Here is a 26,492-nt window from a genome sequence, read left to right as displayed (position 1 = left end):
TCTCAAGAGGTCAGACCTAGACAGGAATCCACTCGGGAAAATAGGGTGCCTGGGTCTTCTGGAATCCTGACTGCAAACCCTAAGTAGGAAAGGGGACCCTCCCCACTCTCCTTCAGGATCCCCTCCTGAGTTCTGGCTTCCCTCCTCCAAACTCCCCTTGCTATTCTACATTTCCCATTGTCTGTCGGTTCCTTTGTTTGAGGGCCTCTTTCATCCAGCAGAATCTGAGCAATCTCTGGACTGGCAGAGTTGTGCAAAGAAATGATGATATCTGAATTTCTCTATGGGGGTTCAGTTTCTCAGAGGTATCATAGAGAAGGCCTATAGTCAAGAATGAATGACCGGCGCAGGTATTACCGTAATAGAGACATTGTCACCCGCATGGATCAACACTGAGGCCTGAGTAAGGAGAGTGTTTTGTTCTTCTGCAGGCAGTACAGGTAATAACTGCAAGGTTCATTCAGTCTGTACGTCAGTTAGAGGATACTGAAGGGGATGGAAATATACTATTTATACATATTAAATCACTAATATTTTATGTCTTGTGTTATTCCAATCAGATCATTTTGCTACTGTATTCGGATGGGTCATTCAAATAAACAAAACTATGATTTTTCTGCTCACCTGAAAAAAGACGTATGCTGAGAACAGTGCCTACAATACATTCTAGGCATATTAAGGCACACGCTTCCTTACTACTAAATCTAAACGACTTAGCGGCTCTCTCTGTATTAGAACGGTGGAAAGAATGCGAAACCATCCAAAAGAGGCTGTTGTGAGGGTCTGAGAACTTCACACGAAGGGGGAGCCCGAGAGGCGAGTTTGGGGCGACTGGCTGAACCTTCAAGCCCCCCACAGGTTGTGAGCCGGCAGGGCGGGGCGAGGCCCCGGGCGGGGCGAGCGCGCCAACCCTGCTCCCAGCCAGCGCAGGGTGAGCCCGACACGTCTTCGCTGGGTACCGCCTGGCTGAGCGCCGCCCCTGGGAGCCGCGCGCTGAGCGCTGAGCCTGGGGAACTGCGCTGGGCTGAAAAGGTGCCCTGGGGCAGATCGAGGAGCAGTGGTCCGAGAACCCGCGCGGGGCTGCGGGTGCACAGCGACGCAGAAAGCTGAGCAGGACCCACGAACGCGCGGTTCAGCTTCGGCCAGGGCGTCCTTTGAACCACGCCACGCGTGTCGGAGAGCCAGAGGTGAGCTTTGGGCTTTGGAGGCTCAGTCCTCGGGAGCTAGGACACGGTGTTTGAGGTTTTGTCCCTAGGGACTCCCAGCAGCATTCTGAGGACCTTTCCACTAGGAGACTACGCCTAGCTAGAGAAAAGGATCAAGAGCTCTCCGCGCCTCCCGGCACCCAGCTGCGCTTGTGTTACCTAGGATGGCAGCTGGGCATCCTTCTGTTTGTTCCGCCCCGGGGTCGTGCAGACGGGGTGGGCATCGGTGGGCCGTGGGTCCCCAGCACCGTTGACCTCCGTGCGCTAACCTGGGTGCAGGCAAAGTTTGCCTCTCTGGGTTCAGCCCTTTTTCTCTTTTCCGCAGCCCCGCAGGTGCAGCCTTTCCTCAAGTTCCAACAGCAGCCGCCCAACCATGGACACCCCGATTCACATCTTCCGCGGGAATCTGGGCCCTACCTGCGCCCCGAGCACCTGCCTGCTTCCCAACGGCAGCAGCTGGGACACAGGCTGGGCGGAGCCGGACAGCAACAGTAGCGCGGGCTCCGAGGACGTGCCACTAGAAACCGCGCACATCTCCCCCGCCATCCCGGTCATCATCACGGCAGTGTACTCGTTGGTATTCGTCGTGGGCTTGGTGGGAAACTCCCTGGTCATGTTCGTGATCATTCGGTGAGCGCAGGGTCCGGGCGTTGCAGTGGCAGGAGCCAGGAGGGGGCTCAGGGACGGCTACCCAAACCCGCGGTGGGGCGCCAGCCAGGTGGTGGGGACTCTATTCCGCTTGTGCAGGGCCCCAGAGATTCTCATAAGGTGGCCTTTTAGACGCGAATGATTTCCTAGGACAGTTTTTCGTGGGAGGCTGCGAGGTTCACACAGGGTCAATACCAGCGGCTAAAAGGCTCTTGAGGATGTAGGAATTACCCCATTCCTCCAATCTCTCCTGGAAATTCTGTGCAGGGTTAAGTACCAGCGCGTGGAACAAGGCCAGTCTCCCGGAGAGAAAACTAGTCAGTTTGCTTGGCCTTTTGCTTGGTTGTCTGTGGCAGAGAATTGTTTTGTTCTTTGAAAATATTTTTTAAGATAAAATTCTGACCGATAGATGCTCTGCGATTTATCAGATTAGTGTTATGTTTCATGAAGCAAATGCCAGTTTGCTATTTAGGGTCGTTGGTATCCATATATGAACCTTTTTAGTACTGAAATTGCTTTGCTTTTTATTTCCCACCATGAGGAATCGAAGTTTTTATGTTACTGTTCTTTTGTGGAATTATGTGGAATTCAACTTCCAATAATAAATATCCAGTTATCCCCATAATGCTAATTTTCCGGTAAGTAAAGTGATTCTTATTTGGGCTTTTTTCAACAAAGAAGAAGAAATAATAAAAGCACCCCAACTTTGGTTTGGCTGCCCTTTGAGATGTATTTCACTTTCTGGGAGACATAATAACTCTGGAGATGCACCTGTGAGAATGAGTTAGACAATTACATTCAAATGAGAAGTTCCTGTGAAATAAAGTGGGCAAGTCACTCTCTTTAGGGACATTGAAAGGATGAGGGATTAATTTCTTTTAGTTTGTCCTGACTTTAGTTTTAAAACAGCCTTTTGATTTTATTATGAACTCTAAATTCATAAAACCTATTTATGCAGGTGCCATAATAGCTTTTAAAAGCTCTTATGAACTTATTTTCTTATGAATATCTACAGTAGCAGGAGTCTGATTCCATTAAAAAATCATTGTCATACAAATGACTTTTATCTTTTCCTTTTTGGCTTGGGAATGTCAGTTTTTTTTTATTCTCATCTGTGCTCCAGAACTAAAAACCATCATTTAATGCTCCACATACATTATAAAGCTCGTTTTACCTACAATTGCTGTCTCTATCTCGGTACCCTTGGTTTCCATAATGGCTTAACAGGAATTCTATCAGCAACGAGTAAAGGCTCCAAAAGAGGGGGATATTTTAAAAGCAAATTGTTTTTCCAAGTCATTAGTAATTTCAGTGCTGAAACTAAAAGAAAAAAGATAGCTGTATTCTATATTATAATTCACATTTTAAGAGATCTATATAGGTACAGAAGCTGTCATTTTGTGATAAAATGTTGTTATGCTGTTAGATAAAGAGAGGATGCTAAGAAAAAACTTGTCTATTCTTTTTCATATTATATTTAAGTGCTTGAGTAAAACAGATACAGCTTATTGTCATTGGAATGAGCACATGACATTTTTGCTTGTTCCTTAGCTGCTCTCAGTTTTTTTTTATGGCCCTGCACACTGGGATTAAAAATAATGAAAAATCCTAAAATATTTATAAAGACAATGAGGAGCATTAGACATGTCAGAAAGAAAAAAGAATAATTGGACTTTGTTTATATATGTATAAAATATTATGTATATAATATCATATATCTAACATATATAATATCTAGAACTACATTTGTTAGAAGGGGATAAATTCAGCTAAAAATACAAAGTGAGTTCACATAACAACATCATTGATTCTCCCACCTCATTCTCAACTACTTGGAGATTAAATTTGGTAATAAGTAAAAAATGAAGAGTTGTACTAGCATCCTGAAATGCTACCCTGTTAAAATGATAGTTCTCTTAAACCTGTAGCTAAAAGGATTGCAGAGTACTTAGAATTTGTTCAGACTGATACTGTAGTCAAAGAATTTAAATAATAAATGTTTAGAGGACAAGTCAGGAGACTTGGGTTTAGTTGGGTTGGGTGAAGAAAGGACTGAAGATTGGCGAAGGCAGCACCAAGAGGGCTCTGGGGTGCTCAGCAGAATTGAGAGCAGAGCACAAGTGTGGCTTCATATGCAGCTTTTATAACTGATGTTGAGGGCTGAGCAATATCACCTAAAAAGATGTAGGCTCACTTTTGAGAAGGACACTACTTTAATATACATGCAAAAGGGTCCTGGTGTAGTTCAGTCATCTTGGTGTAGGGACTCATTCTGGAGATGGAATTTAATTCTCAGATGGCAGGGCAGGTGCCAGTCTAGTATGGCCGGCTGAGACCTGGGGAGAATGTTAGGGTTGTGAGGAAAGCATTGACTGCTTTTTGAGCTGTGTTACAAATTGAAGTTTCAATCATTTTCATCATTTAATGTCTCGATTCCCTAATACTAGGGTACATTAAACCCTTCGCTGTGAAAACCTTAACATTTGTGGATCCAGTCTCCTCTCCCTCCAGGCTTTAGGGTTTGTGGCCCTGGGGTAGGAAGTTCTCCCTCAGCCTTTGATGGACATTCTTGGGTCCTGCCAACACTGCTTGTCTATGGGTGTGATACTCAGGATCCAAACCTCACGCTCTCTTCACCCCCACCCCTGACTAAACTCTGGAACTTGCTAGGCAGCCCCACCTTCAACGTCTTAAACATCCATTCTCCCACTCTTCTTACAGCTTCCTATACAGACAGCTATCTCCACCCTTCGCAAAAAATAATTAAAATTTAATGAACACTTAATATATGCCAGGCTGGTAAAGTTGCCTATTTCATGCGAATTATTTTATTTAATCTTCCAGCCAGAGGTATGTTACTATAACCATCTAGCAGATGATTTAACTAAGGCAAAAAAGATTTAATAACTCAGGGTCACATCTTTCTAACTTGTGGGACTTGAATGATCCTAGCATCCTGAGCCCAGATCCTGTGCTTTGATCCATTCTGCTGTTCATTTTCCACTCTATCACTTCTGCAGACATTGGCATACTCCTTACCTGGCTGTCCTTTATTTTTCTCCCAGACTGCCATATTTCATCTTTTCTTACTTAGTCTAGACCCCAGGAGCAATAACTTTGGCCTCTCTGGATAGTATACTCAACTACCTTGCCTTCTTGCTCTTTTGTCACTGTCTTCCACCAAATCTTAATCCTGGATCAAGCCAGTAACCCACCTTCCTTGCTCCTCGACCCAGCTAACTGAATGCTGCCAAATAAACTTAATTTTATGTTTTTCAGAGCAATACCTCTGCGTTCAGGTGTATCTGACCTTTATTCTGCCTAGTTTTTCTGTGTCTCTATCCTATTTTCCAGAAGGAACCAATTTTTTTTTACCATTTCTCATTACAAAAATTAATCGATACTAATTCCCAAGCCCTGTATCTGACCATACTCCCCTCATGGTCGTTGCAATACCAGCATCCAGCTGCTGGGACCACCCCTCTTACGTCTGTGCATCAGCAACCACCCTCCCTTCAGCCCCTTTCATTTTGGTCAAAGGCAAATCCCTGCTCCTGTGTTTGAATCTCATCGCCTCCTGCTTTCCTTTGCCATATCAGTTATCTTCTTTCTACTCTATCCATAATCTCTCCCTTCCCACTACTTTTGTTCTTAAGCACTTGGACATACTCAAGTATCTCTCATTTTATAAATAATCCATATCCATGAACATTTTTTTAGTTCCCTTAGCTAATGTTTCTTCATCCTCTTGTCTGCCATAGGTCCACTTCTTGGGGGAATAATCCCTCCTCTTCGTTTCTCAGTCTTGGCCTATTCCTCAGCTCAGCGCATAGTTTCTTTCCCTGACATTTCTTCACCAAAGTGCTAGCACTCATGTTTCAGATGCCCACGTTAGGCTGGTCAGCACTTGACTTCTGTGGAGATTTAGCATAGTTGACCAATCTTATATTCCTCACTTTCTCTGACAGCATCCTGTCCTTGACTTCTTTCTACATCCTTTGAGTTTCTTTTGAGTCTCTATCACAGACTTCACTTCCTCTGGTGTTTCTTAAATGGTCATATTTCCAAAGCTTTCTTAGCTTTCTTTGGTTTTTGGCATACAGATTTTCACTGGAGAAGCAGAACCCATCAGGGATGTACGTGGTAAGAGGCTGGTTGCAAGGAATTGTCATGATTGTGGGACTGGCGAGGCAAGTCTGGAGCCCATAGGAGAGGCATTAAGAAAGGCAGGCTGCCATCCCCAGGTGGAATTTTGTCTTTCTTAGGAAAGCCTCAGCTCTGTCCTTTAGGCCTTTCAACTGTTTGGATCAGGCCCACTAGATTATCTAAGGTAATGTTCCTTGTTTAAAGTCAACTGATTATAGACTTTAACCACCTCTACAAAAACACCTTTGCAGCAACAGCTAGATGAGTGTTTGACTAAATAGTTGAGAAATGTAGCCTGGCTAAGATGGTATATCAAACCGACCATCACACGCCCAATGGTATCATTCATTCCTCTGGCCATAACATTCAGGGGAATTCTGACCAATTCTAAATCTGTGAGTCTCTCTCCCAGGTACTCATACCTAGCTGCAGACTCAGTAGTCCGCCTTCCTTCTGGATGGCTCTGTATCATTATCTTGCGAGTACCTCCAGGGTCTAGAGAATCTGCCTAGAGGCAGATTAATTTGCAAGGGCAGCTACAACAAAGTATGACAGACTGTGTGGCTTAAACAACACATATTTATCTTTTTATACTCCTGGAGGTAAGAAGTCCAAGATCAAGGTGTCAGTGGGGTCCAGTTCCTTCTGAGGCACCCTCCTTGGCTTGCAGATGGCTGTTTTCTTCCTGTTTCTTTACATGGGCTTCCCTGTGTGTGTGTCTTTGTCCTGATCTCCTTTTCTTTCTTATAAGGACAACAGTCATAGTGGATCAAGGCACATCCTAAAACCCCATTTTAGTGTAATTTTACCTCTTTGAAGGCCCTATATTCTAAAACAGTCACACTCTGAGGACTGGGGATTAGAACTTGAACACATGAATTTGGAGGGTGGGGAACACAATTCAGCTATAATCATTTCCTATTCCTTTCCTGTTCTACTTAGGAAACCACTCTCTTCAAGCTTCAATATTCATTTTATATATATATATATATATATATATATATATATATACACACACACACATACATATCTTTTAATTTATACATACACATATATTTATATATGTATTAATATATATATACACATATAATTAATATATAAACACACACACACACATATATATATATCTTTTGATTTAAAGAAAAGCTTTACCTGACTCATTCTGGGCCTCATGGTTGAACTTGAGCCAGTGATACCAAAACTACATGGCTGTAACCAAACTGGGGAAATTGGGAGGAATGAGTGACCCAATCAGTGTGCCCACTACAGCACATGCCTCTTTTCCTTCCCAGCTGTTTTATTCTTTCTTCTTGAATGCTCATTATAATTCCTGCAGTTTATGTGCACTTATATTCCATAATTTCTCAAATTTCAACTTGGCCTACTTTGGATAATATTGCCAAACTACACCTAGAGAGGTATCAGAGAAAAGACAGAGGTATGCTGTATAATTAGCCATGTACTGGTCTCTATTATCTTTAAACATTAGTCTAAATTTACCGTTGTTAAAAAAATGTTCTAGTTTATTCTAAATTCTCTCTTGGAATCAACAGTAAACATTTCCTTTAAAACAAGAATAGCAAAGCTAACTTCAGAAATTGTTTGCAAAAGAGCCTATCCTGCATTTCTCAAAGTAATTTTATCATTTGACAAACTCTAAACAAGGAGATTTTGATTTTATTGCAAATGTTTATGTGGATTCGCTAAATAAAATTATTTTCTTCTCTGTGGGACAGGTGATTCCAGATGAAGTCTACAGAACTATTTCAGAGATGAGAGACTAAATAGTCCCCTGTCCAGAAAAAGAAAAAAGAAAAAGAAAACTAATTTGGAGATCACTATAGAGCCCCCTAAACTCTTACAGACTCCAGGCAAATTGTAGTCTCTATGATCACTTGTTGATTATGTTGACTTTACAAGACAGCAGTTTTTCCTGGTGCCTGTCTTAGAGTTAATTCCAAGAGGAACTTATTTCTCACTAGGAGATGCTAGATCCTTTTCATTAATCATTAAGCTTTATCTTCTGAGCAACAGTATCTCTGTGTGAACTGTGCAGTTGGCACCTCTTTCTCTCCATATTAATTTGTGAATACACTCAGTTGTCACCCTGGGTGGCTCTCTGCTCAGCCAAAATCCTATGGCTTCAGGACAGGCTTAGAACTGTATTAACAAAAGATGGTTTCAGAATAATATTTATTTATTCAACAGAAAGTCAACCAACAGATCTTTTGGTTTCTTTCTTTATCTGGAGAGGGTGCTGGTTTATAACTTAAATAAAGAAAACTTGTCTAAGAAGAATTAACTTTAGGAGTGGGAATAATATTGCAAAAGACTTGCTGATCAAGCAAGTAAGAATTTACATGAGCTGGTGGGGTAGCGAAGTCGGTTAGAGCATCATCCCAATTCACCAAGGCTGGGAGTTTGATCCCTGGTCAGGGTACATACCAGAACCATCCAATGAATGCACAGATAAGCAGAATAACAAATTAATCTCTCCTCCCCTCCCTCCTTCCCTCCCTTTATCTCTTTCTCTGAAATCAAAAATAAAATAAAGAATTTACATGAAAGACAAGAAAACATAAAATGTGATAAATTGAGAGATTCCTAAGGAATTGTTCTACAGGTGGGCAAGGAAGCCATCAGATTAAGAATAGCTAGTTCTGAGAATTTTTAGATCAGCTGTAATAATAGGAACAATTTTATGAGTTCCTGTTGAGCTCATCAACTCATTGTTTTACAACAAAACTCAAAACTCAATGCTTGATCATATTTTTTCCACCTATGAAGGGCTCCCTTCCTCTGACAGAGGATAGAGCAGTAGGGTAATTGAGTCTCCTCTCTGCCAGCTGTCAGTAGCCTGCCTTAGCATGGAACTTGGTACTTGATAATTGTTCAGTGAATGTCAGCCCTCCTTGTCATCATTGCTACTCCTGCTGTTGTTATTGTTATTATCAATGATCTACTACTGTCCTACTAACCTGTTTCACAATCCTGTAAGATACCAATGCCCACACCTTTTCTGAAGATGATTTTTTTAGGTGTTCTCAAAGCTCATATCTAATAAGTAAAGAAATTCAGGACTGTCACTCAAAAGCTTCTTAAGGAGTTAGAAATTTTATCAGAGAACTCAGTTTTCAGTGTAAAAAAAGAAAAGTAACTTAAGATATTCACATGTATATCCAGATAGCTGTACCCTAGGAAACAGCACTTCTGTCATTTGAGATTGGTAATTTTTCACCAGGTGTTATTGACCATTGTAAGCACACTGCATGCAAAGTTGAATGGACTTGAACATGGTTCTGGGAGTCAGGGCCCTCACCACAGACATCATGAGTAGTTAGTTCCTGGGATGCTGGCTATTGGAGTGAAATCATTACTTTGACATTCCCCTTCTTCCACTCTCTCTACCACCACCCTCCAGGGGGTGTGATGTGATGCCAGAAGCCTACCTTTCTGGCTGGGTAGCTTTTCTACACAGAACTGTGTAGTCAGTTCTCTTTGTAGGTTTTGCTCTTTGCATAAGAGAGTAATTCTGAGGAACTGAAAGGTCGTGATGCCTATGGGAATATGACTCCTGACTGTAGATCAAGGCAAGTTCAAAGTCAGATCATTGAAAAAAATAACTGAATTTTCCTTATTTTTCTAAAATAATAAGCAACTTCCCTTTAGGAAAGGATCATAATTTTAATAGCTAATAGTTCAAAAGAACAGATAGAAAGTTAATTTCATCAAGATAAACTGAAAGTATCTGCAGGATTTAATCAAGCAAACTCATTATGTTTTCAAATTAATTTTCTGAGAATTCACAGCAGTACAGTCATAATTATTTCTGACCATTTCAAACATAAAATATAGAAGGCTATGTGCCAGGAAAATATGCCCAGTATTTTGAGTAAAGTGAGTAAATTGTGCTTTTTGGCAATGCAGAGAAGAGTGCCAAAACTTGCCTCTCACTATGCTAGTCTCCACTGTTGGTTAAAGGACTGCATTTCTCAGGGGCTGTAGAACTTTCTTTCTACTGAGTTTGGTGTTTGGGAGCCTTCAGATCCTGGTGCAGGTCCAGCCTTACAAGGTAAAGGCTGCTTGTAGGTGTTTGCTGTTTTCATTATGTTGGAACTATAGCTTGAAGAGTACTCAAAAGGCTTAGATTTTACTTCTCACCATCTCACGAATTTATAGTTTCAGGCAAGTCACTTACTTCCTCTTTCCTCAGTTTTCTCACCTGAAAAATGAGTACTGCCTTTGGAAAAACTAAAACACCATTTATCCATGCAGGGGCAGTATGCTGATGTTCTTTCTCAGTATTACCTTCTGGATCATGTCCTGTTTCCTGATGTCGAATGTTGTCTACCTTCATGGCACATTATGTGACCACACTAATCAGAATGTTTTTCAATCTTTAGCTGATGGAGGTAGCAGAACTCTCAGAATCACTTTTGTTCTCTGATTAAATTTCTGACTCCTTAAGAAGCTTTAGAATGACAGCCCAGAATTTCTTTACTTATTAGATAGAGACTCTAAGAACCCCCGAGAATCATCTTCAGAAAAAAATGAGGCTAATGATGTCTACCTTATAGGATTTTGATATGGGTTATTAGGACAGTAGTAGATAATTGATAATAACATTAACAATAATAATAACAACTACAGGAATAGCAATGATGACAATGAGGGCTGGCACTCACTGAAAAATTATCAAGTACCATGTCTCTTGCAAAGTAATTGGTACTTAGCCATCAAGATTATGGATTTACCGGGCGGGGGGGTGGGGTGGGATGGGAGAAATAGATAAAAAAAAATGTACTTGAAAAGTAACTAAATAAAATTTAATATTAAAAAAAAGAGTATGGATCATGTTGTCATAAAGCTAAAAGGAGGCTTCTGAATAATGAGTCATTATTTAAATTTAAAAAATACTTGGGCAATACGCCTCAATAGCAAGCTCAATATTCCACCCACTGGTGCCTCATTTCTTGGGTTGTGAGTGTCACATTTCCCCAGAAACCCTGCTTGGTGACATTGGTTCTGGACGGCTCAGCAGATAACTTTCTTCCCTTTGGCATCACACAAGCATGTATGGTTGCCAATTTAAAGTCCATGCCTAAATTCTCTGTAAAGAGAACTACACTAGGAAGGCCTTGAGTTCAGGTGTCATGGGGAGCATTTTTAAATCCTGGAGACACCTCTGCCATGTTGTCTCGCAGCTGGTACTCTTAGCTCCCTAGCTGACCCCTCTTTTTGGCCTGCTCCACTGCCCCTCCTGGTGTACTGTCCTGTTGTCTTCAGGTTTGGAACATTGTCAAGTTCATTGAGGACATCCCACAGACTTTGCTCTTTTAGTGCCATATGTTCCTATGGTATGTGTGGTAAAAAGTGCAACCACTTGCTGCCAGCCCTCCTCCAGCTTCCCCTCATGAGGCCCAGCTTCCCACCCACCCACATGGTGCCATTTTGCTTGAAATACTTGCGATTTTTTTATAGAGCAGTGTAGATGAAATGGAAACTAATTTTATATTTTATCATCGTAAGAAAACTTACTTGTTTTTTCCACTAGTGGACATACAGTAACTACTGTTTTGTTTTGATTAAATACAAGCAATACCCAAAACAGCTCAACCAGACTATTGAGGCTGAGAGTTTTGTCTTATAATGATGTGTTCATAGGATTTAGTAAGGTATGGTGTGTAAAAGATTGTCAGTAAACATTTGTTGAACTCATTGTTATTTATTAATTTTAAGTATGCCTGTTTTGTTCTCCCTTCCCAGCATTGTTGGTTTATAAGCACGTGTCTTTCAGAAATATGGGAGAGGAGCCTTGCCCTCCTTCCCCATCCAGATCCTTCCACTGAGCTCCTGCCTCTGTAACCACAAGTTTTGTACCCGAGTCTACCTTTTTTCAGCTAAATTGGGAAAAAAACGTAAATCTCCAGGGTAAACTTGAAGGACAGTTGTTGTGAGAATCAAATAAGATACATGGAGGTTAAAATACTGAGTTTTGTACAATAGATTATACAGTGCTGGGGAGAGGTAAGAGTATGTATGGGAGCTGGAATCATACTTCTGGGTTTGAATTCCTGCCCCCCTCTTTATAACTATATTCCTTTGAGAAATATACAGACTAGGGACTTTACAGAATTTATGCAATAGGGATACCGATATCTACCACATAGAGTTTCTCCGAGTACTAAATGGAATAAAGCATGTGGAATGTATAACAGAATGCCTGATGCAGGAAGTGTTTTGAAATAAATGATTATTATTCGATGCAGACACTGGCCCGCAGTGTCCGAAGCACTGTGGATGAGATAAGATACATTCACATGGACTACTGAGTCCCATGGAGGAAAAGTGACAGCATGGCCACTCTCTCAAGGGGAGAGCGTGCCAACCCTTGCTTTGACAGGTTTTTATTGGGTTTCGATTTGCACAGGAAGACAGGTAAAGTTCACTAATCATTGTTAGGCAGTAAGGATCAAACGATAGATAGCATACAAAGAACTACGAGGGCTTATTCTGAGCAGGATCTGTTAGCTAAAGGGCTATAAAACTTTGGGAAACAAACTCATTTCCTGCTCAGACCCTTATCATTTAATTGAGAGCAAAGCAGGTTTCATAGGAGTTTATTCTTTCTTAGGCCTGATCACCCTAGGGAACTGGCCCTTTCCAGTGCAAGGCTGCACAGCCCTCTATCATTGCTTCAGGCTTAAGTCAGGCAGGTGAAATAAAGCAGCCAAGAGATTAGGAGACCTCTTGCTGACAGGAGGACTCAGGCTATGTTAAGCCAAGGGTCAAGGGTCCATCATCCCCTTTTGCTGTAGCCCCCGAAGTCCTTCCTTGGGGCCTCCATGTGATCATGCCTATCTTAGGTCATTCCACCCTTGGGGAATCTTACCTGTCATTGGCCAACTGATCAAGCATTAGGGGCCAGTCATGCAAAAAGGAGCAGAAGTGGCACTCCTGTTAGGGAGATAAGCTTTGTCTCCTTAGTGGCTTTTGGCCTGAAGGTCGCTCAATCTGCCTTAGTCATGGGGAACTTAGAGCTTCTGAAATCGGGCAGGGTGGTTCCCAACAATTATTAGTGTTGTTGTCATTACTATGAAACTTCTCAAAACAGGAAGGTAATGCCATGACATTGGGATATTGGCAGATCCAGGGTCGCCACTGCAGGAGAGTGCAGGCACATCTAAGTCCTTGGTAAATATTTCCAGCCAATTGGGATGGTGACAGTGGTAGTTCTCACACAGGTGATGTGGGCTGAGTTTGTTTCTTTGGGAGCAGGGACTTTTGCTATAATTGATGTCATTCATAGATATTTTTGTTGTGGGTGTTTCTCATATTCTGAGATCTGATGACAGGATTTGAGTTCTTTATAAGTTCTTAAGCAATTTCATACATCATTTGTTATAAGTACTTTTGAAAGCTACGAGCAGATTACCACTCAACATTTTATGATTACTTAAGATGTATACTGTGTTATAATATTATATATCATTCTATTCTTGTTCTTCCAGTATATAAGACTCGGGTTCATTTTACTCTCATCTTTTATTCAAAATAAAGTGGTTAAATACAACCTTGGACCTTAACCAGAACCTACATTTCCCTTTGCTTCTGGTGGTAACTGGTGGCTTCTACCCACATAAGAAAGAAAAGATGAGTTGGAAATATGAAATAAATTAGACATATTTTCCAGATTATGTGCATGCTATTGATTATTTCAGTGAACTTTATGAAGAAACTTTATGAAGTTTCCCATTTTATAGTTTGTAAACTTCAACTCAGCATTTTTAGTGACCTATCTAAAATCTATCAGTTGGAAGGAAAAATGACTAGAACCCAGGTCTACCTAATAGTGATAGTGTAAGGTAGTTCAGGCTAACTTTATAAAGAAAGCAGAGACTATCAGTGAAAAAATGTGAGAGTAGCAGTCAAAGATATTGCCTGCTAAAATCTTTGCTAGTAGTAGGGATTTGAGAGGAAAAAGTTGAAAGAGTAAGAAGAGAGCTCATAAGATGCATTTTTCTAACATAACTGTATTTTAAGAAGATATTTGAATAGGTAGAATTTCGGCCTTGCTCACTAGAAATATTTGGCTGTCTCAGTAAATGTACTTGCTTGGTTATCTATGCCTTCATAAAACCTATGCTCTGAGCACTGGCCTTGCACATTTAAACACTTTCTAAAGCTTACAGGTCATTAAAAATATTTGAGAAAAACTGTAAGGCAAAGCATAGTTTTAAATAAACTCCTCACTGTCCAGATTAAATCACTGTTTAGTCAACAGCATCAAAATGAAAAGCAAAAGATGTTGACTCTAGTACCAGTCCTTGTAATGCCTTCATCCAAGTACAAACAAATACCTCTCCAAACAAGAAGAGAAGAGGGAAAGGAAAGATCAGGGGAATCGGGGGCATTGGGAAATTGAGAGAGAAGTATGATCCTGTGAGTGAGATCATACTTTTGAGTCAGGCTATCAACCACCTTTATCTTGTGTATTGCCAGTTAGGTTTTACTAACATTACATGACAAGAACTGAAACTCAGAAAAGTTTCAGTTTTTACACTGAGTTCAGACTTGGGACTATCTGACTTCACATTAGACCACACTGTTTCCAAAGTGAGCCAAGGCTGCTCTATCATTTCATGGTAAATTAAGTTTCTCATGTGGAAATTTATGTCTTGAATGACACCAACGCAGTGATCAATTAATATCATTGATATTGACTTTTATAACCAAAGCAGAAGTGGTCCTCCATAAGATAGATCCTTTTCAAATGACCTTAAATAAAAGTCATGACCATAACATTGAGGAAGCCTGGCTCTTTGAAGGTTCATGGGGCATGGCTGAATTAATTGTGATAAAGTCTACAAATCTGAAGTGTGTGAAAAGTAATGAATATATGGATTTTCCTAAAATATACTAGCATTTGGCCTCTGAAGACCTACTGATATAGACTGGAACATTTTATGTCATATAGATCCCTGAGGAAATGTTCTAAGTAAAATAATTTTCTTAATTTGGTTTTAGTTGAAAATGGAATTGTTCTAAATTTCATGTTATAATGAAAAGGATAATTTGGGCTCAGAGGCAATCTTTCTGACCTATCTTGAAAATTATTCTCTCCTCAGTTAGAAGATGAAACAAATTATGTGCTTGAAAACTCATTCAAGAAGGAAGTAAAAAAAACAGACTTCTGCACACCTACTGCACCAGATTACATTTAGTGCTATGATATGTATGAGGGAAGAACTCAGCCTGCTTTGTTTGCATAATGCATTGAAAATGAGAAACCAGTGCACAGTGGCAAACAAAAATCAACAAACTTATATATGTTATCCAGTGAAATTAAAGATACCTGTATTATATACAAGTCTTTTGAGAAGATCTAAACTGTATAAATTCGTTTATGTATCTACACTGTTTTCTGTACCTGTTAATTTTTTATTTAAATGAATTTTACACAAAACACTATGATAAAAGCTTAAGTCAGATATTTTTGCCCATTTTTATACTACCCCTGAAATCTAGAACAGTTCTTTTACTAACATTAGACACACAACAAACATGTAAAGAATAAGTGAATGAAAAACAAATTTTGTAATCCAAATGTTTTCACAAACACATTAACCTCATGGATTTGATATGAAGATGGAGGAAAATGATCTTGTTTCTTGTCTTTTAGATACACTAAGATGAAGACAGCGACCAACATTTATATATTTAACCTGGCTTTGGCAGATGCTTTAGTTACTACCACCATGCCCTTCCAGAGCACAGTCTATCTTATGAATTCCTGGCCATTCGGGGATGTGCTGTGCAAGATAGTCATTTCCATTGACTACTACAACATGTTTACCAGCATATTCACCTTGACTATGATGAGTGTGGACCGATACATCGCTGTGTGCCACCCTATCAAGGCATTGGACTTTCGCACACCCTTGAAGGCAAAGATCATCAATATCTGTATTTGGCTGCTGTCTTCATCTGTTGGCATATCTGCTATTGTCTTGGGAGGAACCAAAGTCAGGGAAGGTAAGGGCAGGCATTTTCATTTCATTTTTTAAAATACTACTTCTAAGGAAACGAACTTAGTTTGGGAGTGATTAGGAGATACATATGTGGGAAAAGCCAAAAGACAGTGGAAATACAATGCCTAAATTCATGGAAGATGAGAAAAAATAATTTTGTGTTTCTTTCCTCATTTAAACAGAAGATGAAATAATGACATTACCTGAACACAGAACTCAACCTCTCTCCTGTTTCATAAATTCTAGCAGCATGTGGATTTTTAAAGTACAATCCCATTGTATTCTGGCAATTCTGAGATACACCTCCTCACCCCTCTTGTTTTCTCCCCCAAAAGCACCCCGAATCATTAGAGACATATTGCCATTTACCCTCTTCTCCTTAAGGATTAATCTCCACAACACAATCATAATAGCTACAATTGACTGTAGGCCATTGAAAATTAGGTTTACAGGTGGGTGGTAGTACAGATAACTAGACCATTAAATTTTGAACATAATAGTTCTTTTTTACTCCATGCCAACAGGTTACTTGATGTTTTCCCTGTATTTCTAGGACAGTGGTTCTCATCCTGGGCTGCACATTGGAACTACCTAGGCACTTTAAAAAATACTGCTGCCTGGTCCCACACTGAAGGGCCTGGTTTAACTGACCTGAGGCACAGTCTGGGTATCAAGATTGTTAAGCTGTCCCCAGGTTAACACTGACCTGCAGCCAAGGTGAGAACTATTGTTCTAAGAGTTTTGCTTTATCAGTAAAAGATAAAAGAGTAAAAATATATTTGGTCCTAACAGAAACTCCTGGGGAAAATGAAATAGAACTGTCCTTTTGGATGTTATTAATGTTATTTACTGCCTTAGCAATTGTCTAAATGCTCCATTGTATTAGGGAAGTTCATGATACCTTAGAGTACAGATAACTGGCTGTGTGCAGCGGGGACTTTCCAGGTCATAGTGAAAGGACAGGTGCTAAAAGTACAGCTTATCTTGCATGGTACACATTTTTTAATGGAGCACATTTTTCCCTTCTGAAACTATAAAATGAATTTCCAGAATAGCCACTGTTAAGCTATAATATTTGGTAAATTTTAATAAATGTGAAACTTTATCAGAGAATAGGTTTTTTAATGTGATTAATTGCATACAGGATTTTGTTTCTTCAGAGAGAACAAATGAAAATACAATGGCAAGAAATCCTTAGCCTTAGATATTCATGCATAAATAACTTGGATTTAAGAGGAGTTATTGCCTATATGGTATGAAATTGAGAATAGGCTAAAGAATTAAAAAAACATGGATGATTTTTGCCAGAGCAAATAAAGAACTGATTTTCACATTTCACATTATATATACTTGTAGACTTAAACCCTACACTCCTATAATCATTGTCAGAAAATGACATCCTAGAAGGAATGGTTATCAATTGAGATTTTTGAAAGAGGAAACAAAGATAGATGTGGGTTTTCCTGGTGGGAGTTGCTGTAGATGAATGTGTACACGTGCAGTCGAAGAAGAGTCCACCAGTGTAGGCAGAAGATTAATTTGTGCAGCAAATAAAGTGGGAAATGCATGAAAATTAAAGTAGTCTTGTCAGAGGGCTCTGTTCTTTCTTCGAGTCTCTATTTTTTTTAATTTTTACTGAGTTTTTTTAATTAAAAAATTATTTAGTTATTTTTCAAGTACAGTTTTTTTGTCTATTTCTCCCATCCCAGCCACCCCCCACCCATGCTCCCCACCTCCCTCCCATTTCCACCCCCCTTAGTTCTCGTCCCTGTGTCCTTCCTATTTGTTCCTCCAAATCCCTCCCCTTTTTTCCCCTTAAATTCCCTTCCCTCTCCCCTCTGGTCGCTGCCCACTTGTTCTCTATTTCAGTGTCTTTGTTTTTATTCTGCTTCCTTGTCTGTTTTGTTGTTTAGCTTCCTGTTAAAGGTGAGATCATATGGTATTTGTCCTTCAATGCCTGGCCTATTTCACTCAGCATAATGCTTTCCAGTTCCATCCATGTTGTTGCAAAGGGTAGTAGCTCCTTCTTTCTCTCTGCTGCATAGAATTCCATTGTGTATATGTACCACAATTTTTGATCCATTCATTTACTGATGGGCACCTAGGTTGCTTCCAACTCTTGGCTATTGTAAATTGTGCTGCTATGAACATTGTGGTGCATAGGTTCTTTGAAATTGATGTTTTAGGATTCTTAGGATATAATGCTAGCAGTGGAATTGCTGGGTCAAAAGGCAGGTTGATTTTTATTTTATGGAAAACAGTATGGAATTTTCTCAGAGTCTTTATTTTCTGAAGCAGATATTGTTCACATAATGAGAGACTGTCTCTAGAACTTCCAATGGGCTCATTTTGGAGTGTTGCATCACACTGCATATCAAGAGTCTTGAATGACCAAGAGGGGCATTTAGATAATTTCTATATGCCAAGTTAGAGCTGATTGGTGTTAGTATTTCATAGTGTTGTTTGTGGAGAGTGCCCACTGAAATGAATCGGCATTCATTGCATTAGATCACATCCACCTAGACAAAAAATCTTGGTTACTGCTTCTGAGTTCACAGTATTTCTTTCTGGTTAAGGGTACATATTCTGGGAGCAAACTACCTGAGGTTGTATACTGGTTTCACCATTTATGGTCAGTGTCACTTTAGAGACATTACTTAGACTCTATGCCTCAATTTCCTCATCTGAAAAATAGCATTAGTCATAGGGCCTGTCTTCTAGGGCAGGGATGTCAAACTCATTTTCACCAGGGGCAACATCAGCCTTAAGGTTGCCTTCAAAGGGCCGAATGTAATTTTAGGACTGTATAAATGTAACTACTCCTTAACAGTTAAGTGAGAGCTGGGTGCTGCCACCTGGTAGAAACATGGTGCCGGGCCAGATAAAACAAGGTGGAGGGCCAGATTTTGCCTGAGGGCCTTGTGTTCACCACTTGTGTCCTAGGGCATTTTCCCCATCTTATTAGTCAGTATGTGGAAAGCTGATAAAGCAGTGCCCAGGGTCCAGTGAGCACTTGAAAAATGTTAGCTGCTAGTATCATCATCTGACATCATAAATTAATAGGTACTGCCTAATTGCTTATGTTTATCAACATCTGTAGGGTTTTCATTCAGTATTGAAGGGCTCTAGTGTAAAGGAAATTTTTCATTTTATAGCCTTAATATACAAAATATAACATTTAAATTATATTTATATGTTATATGTGTGTACTATTTATTTTTGGGAATTCATAGCCTGCATATTATTATTATTATTTGATTATTGTTCAAGTACAGTTTTCTGTCTTTTACTCCCATCCCATCCCAGCCCCCTGTGCTCCCCACCTTCCCCTTTCCACCCCCCTTAGTTGTTGTCCATGTGTCCTTTATACTAGTTCCTGTATATCCTTCCCTTTTTTCCCCTAAAATTCCTTCCCCTCTCCCCACCGGTCGCTGTCCCCCTGTTCTCTATTTCAGTCTATTATTATTATTATTACTACTACTAGAAATAGAATTATTCTTTAAAAATACACACCAAGAAGGTTTTAGTTTAGATATTAGAGCTAACTACATTTATGATAGCCATGAAGCACTGGAACATGTACAAAGAAAGCTATACTCTTCTAGTATTAATATAAAAGGAAAAGAAAATACTGTTTTAAAAATACTGCACTATGTTATTATTGACAGGCAAAAAGCTGTGCATATTTACTCTATACAACTCAGTAAGTTTTATGGTAACTACATACCTGTAAAACCAAACCCCATCAAGACCACAGACATATCTGTCACCTTCCAAAATTTTCTCCTGTCCTCCTTATTATTGCTTTTGTGTTCATGTTAAGAGCATTTACTATAGCATCTACCCTCTTATCACATTTTATTTATTTATTTATTTATCTGGTTTTTATTGTTATTCAAGTACAGTTGTCTCCATTCCCCCATCACCCCACATTTTAAGTCTACAGTACAGTACTGTTAGCTATAGAGTCTATGCTGCACAATATATCTCCAGAACTTATTTATTACTTGAATAAGTGAAACTTTGTATCCTTGACCATCACTTCCCATATTCCCTTTAACCCTTTCCCCTACCCAGCCCCTAGAAACCACTGTTCTACTCTCTTCCTCTCCAAGTTTGACTCTGTTATATGCCACATATAAGTGAGACCATACAATGTTTGTCTTTCTGTATTTGGCTTATTTCACTTGCCATAATATGCACCAGGTCCATCCACAATGCTGCAATGGCAGGATTTTCTTTTCTTAGGCTGAATATTGTCTGTTTATTATATACATCATATTTTTTATTCATTTATCTATCAATGGATATTCAGGTTGTTTCCATTTCTTAGCTGTTGTCAATAATGCAGCAATGAACATAAAAATAAAGGTATCATTCAAAATCCTGATTTCAGTTCCTTTGGATAAATACCCAGAAATGGGATTGCTACATCATATGGTAATTCTATTTTTACTTTCTTGAGAAACCCCATACTGTTTTCTTAAAATGGCTGCACCAATTTACAATCCCATTAATAGTGCAAAAGTGTTTTCATTTCTCTACATCCTTGCCAACACTTCTTATTTTTTTCAATAAAAGCCTATTTAACAGGTACAAGGTGTTATATCATTGTGGTTTGATTTGCATTTCCTCAGTGATTAATGATGTTGAGCACATCTTCATAAACCTTTGGAAATTTATATCTAGTCTTGGAATATATTTTTACAGTTTATATTTTTAAGGGTTTCCATGTGGTATTCATTTGTTCATTTATTTCACAATTTGTTCTCCATAAGCACCAAATGTCTCTGCCACCCTATGTAGTAGGAATTAAATATTGAATATGTCAGTCTGAATACATGTCCCAGGGTAGTTTACATTCTGGAGGGAGAGAAAAACATTAAGAAAGGTAACAGGGGAGAGGGGAGGGAATTTCAGCGGAAAGGGGGAAGGATTTACAGGAACTAGTATAAAGGACACATGGAGAAAAACTAAGGGGGGTGGAAATGGGAGGGAGATGGGGAGCACTGGTGGGAGTGGGCTGGGATGGGAGTAAAAGACAGGAAATTGTACTTGAACAATTAAATAAATTTTAAAAAATAATATGCATACAATGAAAAAAGAGGTACCTTCAGCAACTTTCAGATACACAATATGGTGGTGTTAACTGCAGTTATCACACTGTACATTATGTCTCCAGGAATTATTCACCTTATAACTGAAAAAAAGAGAAAGGTAACAGTTATTAGAGAAGAGCTTCTGTCTAGCTTCTGTCATGATATAATGATAATAAGTAGGATGAGTATAACAGAAAGATAATATAATTTTCAGCATAAAAGACTATTCACATGGATTGACTTCTATATAAATGTCTCTGAAGTGGTATTTAAGCTGAGGTCAACAGCAAAAAAGAAAATATTTGGGAATATAGAAAAGTTAAGCAGAAGAAAACAAGCAAAAAAACCAACATTCTCTACCTTTGAGAAAACCAGATTCAATAGACAAGTAAAACTCAGAGTAAATTTTTTTTTAATTTTAACTGCTCTTTATTAGCAATGTGGAAGAAAAATAATCCTGAATATTTGATTTATAGCCCACACCCAAGCAATATATATACAAAGACAGTTTCTCAAATATTATTGCAAACAAAAACTATATTTTGAGATATTTCTTTTTAAAACAGTATTTTTGTTTTTAATTACAGTTTACTTTCAATATTATTTTATATTGGTTTCAGGTATACAGCATAGTGGCTAGACAATCATATAAGGGTTAAATATTTTTTAACATCAGATTTTTGCGATGTCAGAGAAAATATTTTCATTATAAAAATTACACTCAATATTGCTCACGATTACTTTATCTTTAAGAAAGGATAGGACAAACAGAGTTACACCTGTTCTGTGCTCAGTGACTGCTCAGAGGCAGGAAGAAAAAATGTGGGCTGGTTGATGCTTGGGGAAAGGGGAGCTGTGGAGAGGTGGGAAGATCCCTGGTGAAAGCATCATCAAAGGCACTTCTCATGGTCTCTGCTCTTTTGGTCTCTGTTGTTCTGATATTAATATCACTCCAAAAAAAGAAGCAAAGCAAATAAAGCAGTTTCCTAAGTAATCATATAAAAATATTTGTTTGACTTGTTGTCAGTGTTGGTAAAAGTGAAAAATGTGTCTGTTTTTTTTAACTTCCTTGATAATGATTATTCTTTTCCTTCTCCTCCTCCTCCCCATTCCTTCTTCTAATTTTCTTTTCCTCCTCCGCCTTCTTCTCCTCCTCCAAAAGTTGTCCATAGTTCAGCCATGTCCTTAATCACAAGGGTCACCATTTGTTCCACTAAATCACAATACCTGGGTCATATTTAGACAAATTTCATGTAAATTTTTACTGACCTTCATAATGGTTTCTTGTAAAGCAGTTAATGTTTTTAGGACACATTGGCTGTTGTTAAATTAAATGGATAGATTTGCAATGTTTAGTCATTAATACTAATAAATACTAGCTTTTATTGCCAGAACCTTGGGTCTGGGAGAATTGTTAATAAATAGAAATGTAAATAAGTGCTTATGCTATAAATTAACAATTTAGCCGTTCTGAAAATCATCAGTGTGAAACCAGTTTCCACAACTAGACAATTCATAGTGATAGCTAATTTAATTTATTCTGTAGTTTAGGGTATGTTACCAATAAATGGTGACTTTCTAGGTTCATTGTTCCCTGCACAAACATAAGATGGTTAATACACAAGGCTTTCATTCTGGTTAGCTAGTCTGCTTCAAGTAATATCATCTCACTATAATCGGACCTGTTCAATCAAAAGTATTTAAACACTTTGCAACCGTGGTAATAATAACTTTTCTGTATTTTGTTTTGTTTTTGTTCACCTCTTGCAGACATGGATGTCATAGAGTGCTCCTTGCAGTTCCCAGATGATAATTATTCCTGGTGGGACCTCTTCATGAAAATCTGTGTCTTTGTATTTGCCTTTGTGATCCCCGTCATCATCATCATCATCTGCTACACTCTGATGATCCTGCGCTTAAAGAGCGTCCGGCTCCTTTCTGGCTCCCGAGAGAAGGATCGCAACCTCCGTCGAATCACCAGGCTTGTCCTGGTGGTGGTGGCAGTCTTTATCGTCTGCTGGACTCCCATTCACATTTTCATTCTTGTGGAGGCTCTGGGGAGCACCTCCCACAGCACCGCTGCCCTCTCCAGCTATTACTTCTGCATTGCCCTGGGTTACACCAACAGCAGCCTAAACCCCATTCTCTATGCTTTTCTTGATGAAAATTTCAAGAGGTGTTTCAGGGACTTCTGCTTTCCCATTAAGATGAGAATGGAGCGGCAGAGCACTAGTAGAGTCAGAAATACTATTCAGGATCCTGCTTACTTGAGGGATGTTGATGGGATGAATAAACCAGTATGACTAGTCGTGGAGATGTCTTCTTATAGTTCTCTAGGAAGAGAAGAGTTCAATGATCTAGGTTTAACTCAGATTACTACTGCAGTCTGATATGGAAAAGTAGAATTTCTAACAAACTTTCAGAAATCTCATGGGCTGAAGTAAGTGAGGCTGCATTATCCACCTAGGTCAGTGGAAGCATCAAGGCTGGAGGATTGAGTACAAGAGGTTCAGGTAAGCAAATACCACTCCTATTTAGCACAGGGAAGCAAGGCTGGCTCCCAGTTCATTTGATGAACAAGAAACAAGCCTTTTTCTTCTAGTTACTTAGATTTAGTTCAGGACTTAGCTGCTGTGGCCTTCCAATGCAATGTCATTTCAAAAGCTCCATTTGAAAAACAAACAAACTAACTAACAAACATTGGTTTCAGAGCTTGGGCATATAATTCGGATGTTTAACATTGACAACTTCAGTAAGAATGCCAACATTACCAGGGCCCATTCTGCTTGCTTTGTGCTATATGGACATGCATTTCATGTGGCTGCATGGTGAGGATTCTACCTTAAGAATGACTTGGACCAACACCTGAAGTGTCTGATATTCATATATAGTAGAAAAATATCTTGATATTTAAACATGCAAAAGATAGTTTTCAACATAGTTTAATTTCTTGAAAAACTATATTTTAGCATGCTTTCAGATAAATAATCTCATGATAAAGCATGTCCTGATATTAAGGAACATAAAGTAGTTTAAATACTGCCAAAAGTATATATATTTCATCTGTGAATAGTTATATATATGTAAAGAAGGATGGGTTTGCTTTCCAGTCCAGCAGTTTCTTGAGGGCATGTTAATAACATCCCTGAGTTACTGAGAGTTGATGCTGAGGTATTTTGTTGCAACATAAGCTTCTCTCTGGAAATCAATCAATAGCTCCATCTTTTTCCAACTACCTGAGCACCAATTAGTCCTTCAATAGTGTCCATCACTTCTGTGTTAAATAATCAGAAAATATTTAATTCACAACCAGGTGGTAGCCTGGTTGCATAATCTAGTTTATATACAACATCTCTTTATGAATACATAGATATTACCATGTTCTTTCTTTTCATGAAAGAAGAGCATCTTGCTCATTAAATTTCAAGATATTTTGTGGCTTTCAGTAGGAAGTAGGAGTGCTCCTAATTGAGCTGAATAAGGACATCATGTTACTTGTGGCGCTCATGCATAGCTTGCACTGTATTTGAGAGAAAAATGCTGTGAGCATCACACTTAGGGTGATTTTGCTAAAACATCCAGATGATATATAAATTCCTCCTTTCTTTCTCTGAAACATGGTTTCAGAGATAATGGCTTTTCCTGCAATTTGCCTGGGCAGAAAAAAGGCATAACTTAAAAACAACACCCATCTTTCCTTTAGCCTATATGTTGTGTTATTGGGACAGCACCCTCTGAAATTTAGTTGGAAAGTCAAAGATGTAGATATATATATATATACATATATATATATATGTAGATATATATATATATATAGTTATATAGGTATATATATATACCTATATAACTATAAGTTTTGCTCACTGTGTGTTGTTTCTTGTGTATATGCTCTCTCCTTTTGGATTGAAGGTGGCTTCAGAATTTTAGTATGATGATGTTTCTCATTTAGTTTGTCAATTCCAGATTTTTGTGGAACCTGATACAGATGCCTAATGGCAGCAAGGTGGGGCTTTTCAAGATGAAAACATAGAGCTCTTTTGAGCATCTCTTAAATTTTATTCATTTTTCTTAGGTGTCCTTGTAGTCTTATAAATGAACATAGATAGAAATGACTTAAATATTGGTTGACATTCACCCCACGGTTAAAAATCTTGTCTGTCATAGAAGAAGAACATCTACATAGCAAGTAGTTCCAGGAATAAACCCTACCGAAGTTGAAAATATAGTAGCATTTTTACAACAGTAAAACCTAGGAGATTTTCTTTTTTTAGGATTTTATTTATTTATTTATTTATTTAGAGAGATGGGAAGGGAAAGAGAAAGAGAGGGAGAGAAATATCAATGTGTGGTTGCCTCTCATGTGCCCACTACTGGGGACCTGGCCCACAACCCTAGGCATGTGTCCTGAATAGGGATTGAACCAGCAACACTTTGATTCACAAGCTGATGCTCAGTCCACTGAGCTGCACCAGCTAGGGCCCAGGAGATTTTCTTGAAGGGTTCTTACACCATGCAAAACTTTAGCAGACATGAAATAATGAAACAAACAGAGTAATGTGTTCTCTTTAAATTAGTACCCACATGCCCTCATCACACCAGCTGCTGTTTTTGGAGCCTGTGCTTTAGCCTGCTTATCCTCCACATCTTCGTATCTAAGTTTGCAGCCCAGGGAGAGGGAAGTAGCTCTAAGTGTCCATGAGGTGTGTTATAAGCTTCTGCATTATTGTTAACACCAATTTCCCAAAATTCAAAGAGGAGGAATAGCTATGTCATTTTAGGGTGCTGTATTTAAGAAAAGTGAATCATGTATGAGTATGTTAGGAAAAATACCACTTACACAAATATGTTTCTTTGTTAAAAGTGCATACGTGCACAAGACTGTGTTCATGCACATGTGTGAGAGTGTGTGTGCAGAGTGTGTGATGGCATGTGTATGCATGGGTGTGTGAGAATATGTGTGCATGTCTCTCTGTGTGTATACTGTCGTGAAGCTATTGTCATATTGCAGTTCCTTCACCATTCTATACAATACATTTGTTCAAGCCCAAATGTCTCTCAGTTATGTCCCATCACCTTATGCTCCTGTTCTCCCATCACAGAAAGGAGAGCACTGCTCACTTATCTCTTTGATAGTGGAACTGCGAATATCCTAGAAATTGTATCTCTACACAAACTATTCCAACCCAGGTAATAACTTCAGGAAGAATCTAGTGAGGCATCAGATAAAATTCAGAGAAATGAAACAGACATGTAAGAGGCAGGTGCAAAACCATAATTCTAACTAGGAGGAGAGTATTAGTGTCCCAGATTACTTTTAGGAACCTAAAAGCACCCACTATGTGAAGAGTTTAAGTAAAAACTCC

General features: G+C 39.1%; 1 protein-coding gene across 1 annotated transcript; it reads left to right on the top strand.

Annotated features, from left to right (window-relative positions):
* Positions 1 to 1,130: 1,130 nt before the first annotated feature.
* OPRK1 (opioid receptor kappa 1) lies at positions 1,131 to 23,432 on the top strand. Its single transcript, XM_037165445.2, has 4 exons — positions 1,131 to 1,187; positions 1,531 to 1,835; positions 15,682 to 16,034; positions 22,900 to 23,432. Exons 2-4 carry the CDS (start codon positions 1,579 to 1,581, stop codon positions 23,430 to 23,432), a joined length of 1,143 nt encoding a protein of 380 aa, XP_037021340.2. The 5' UTR covers positions 1,131 to 1,187; positions 1,531 to 1,578.
* Positions 23,433 to 26,492: the final 3,060 nt, after the last annotated feature.

This window comes from Artibeus jamaicensis, unplaced genomic scaffold (assembly GCF_021234435.1).
Source record: "Artibeus jamaicensis isolate MK-2021 breed Jamaican fruit bat unplaced genomic scaffold, CSHL_Jam_final scaffold_916, whole genome shotgun sequence".
NCBI classification, from domain to species: domain Eukaryota; kingdom Metazoa; phylum Chordata; class Mammalia; order Chiroptera; family Phyllostomidae; genus Artibeus; species Artibeus jamaicensis.
This window is presented reverse-complemented; position numbering and strand designations above follow the sequence as displayed.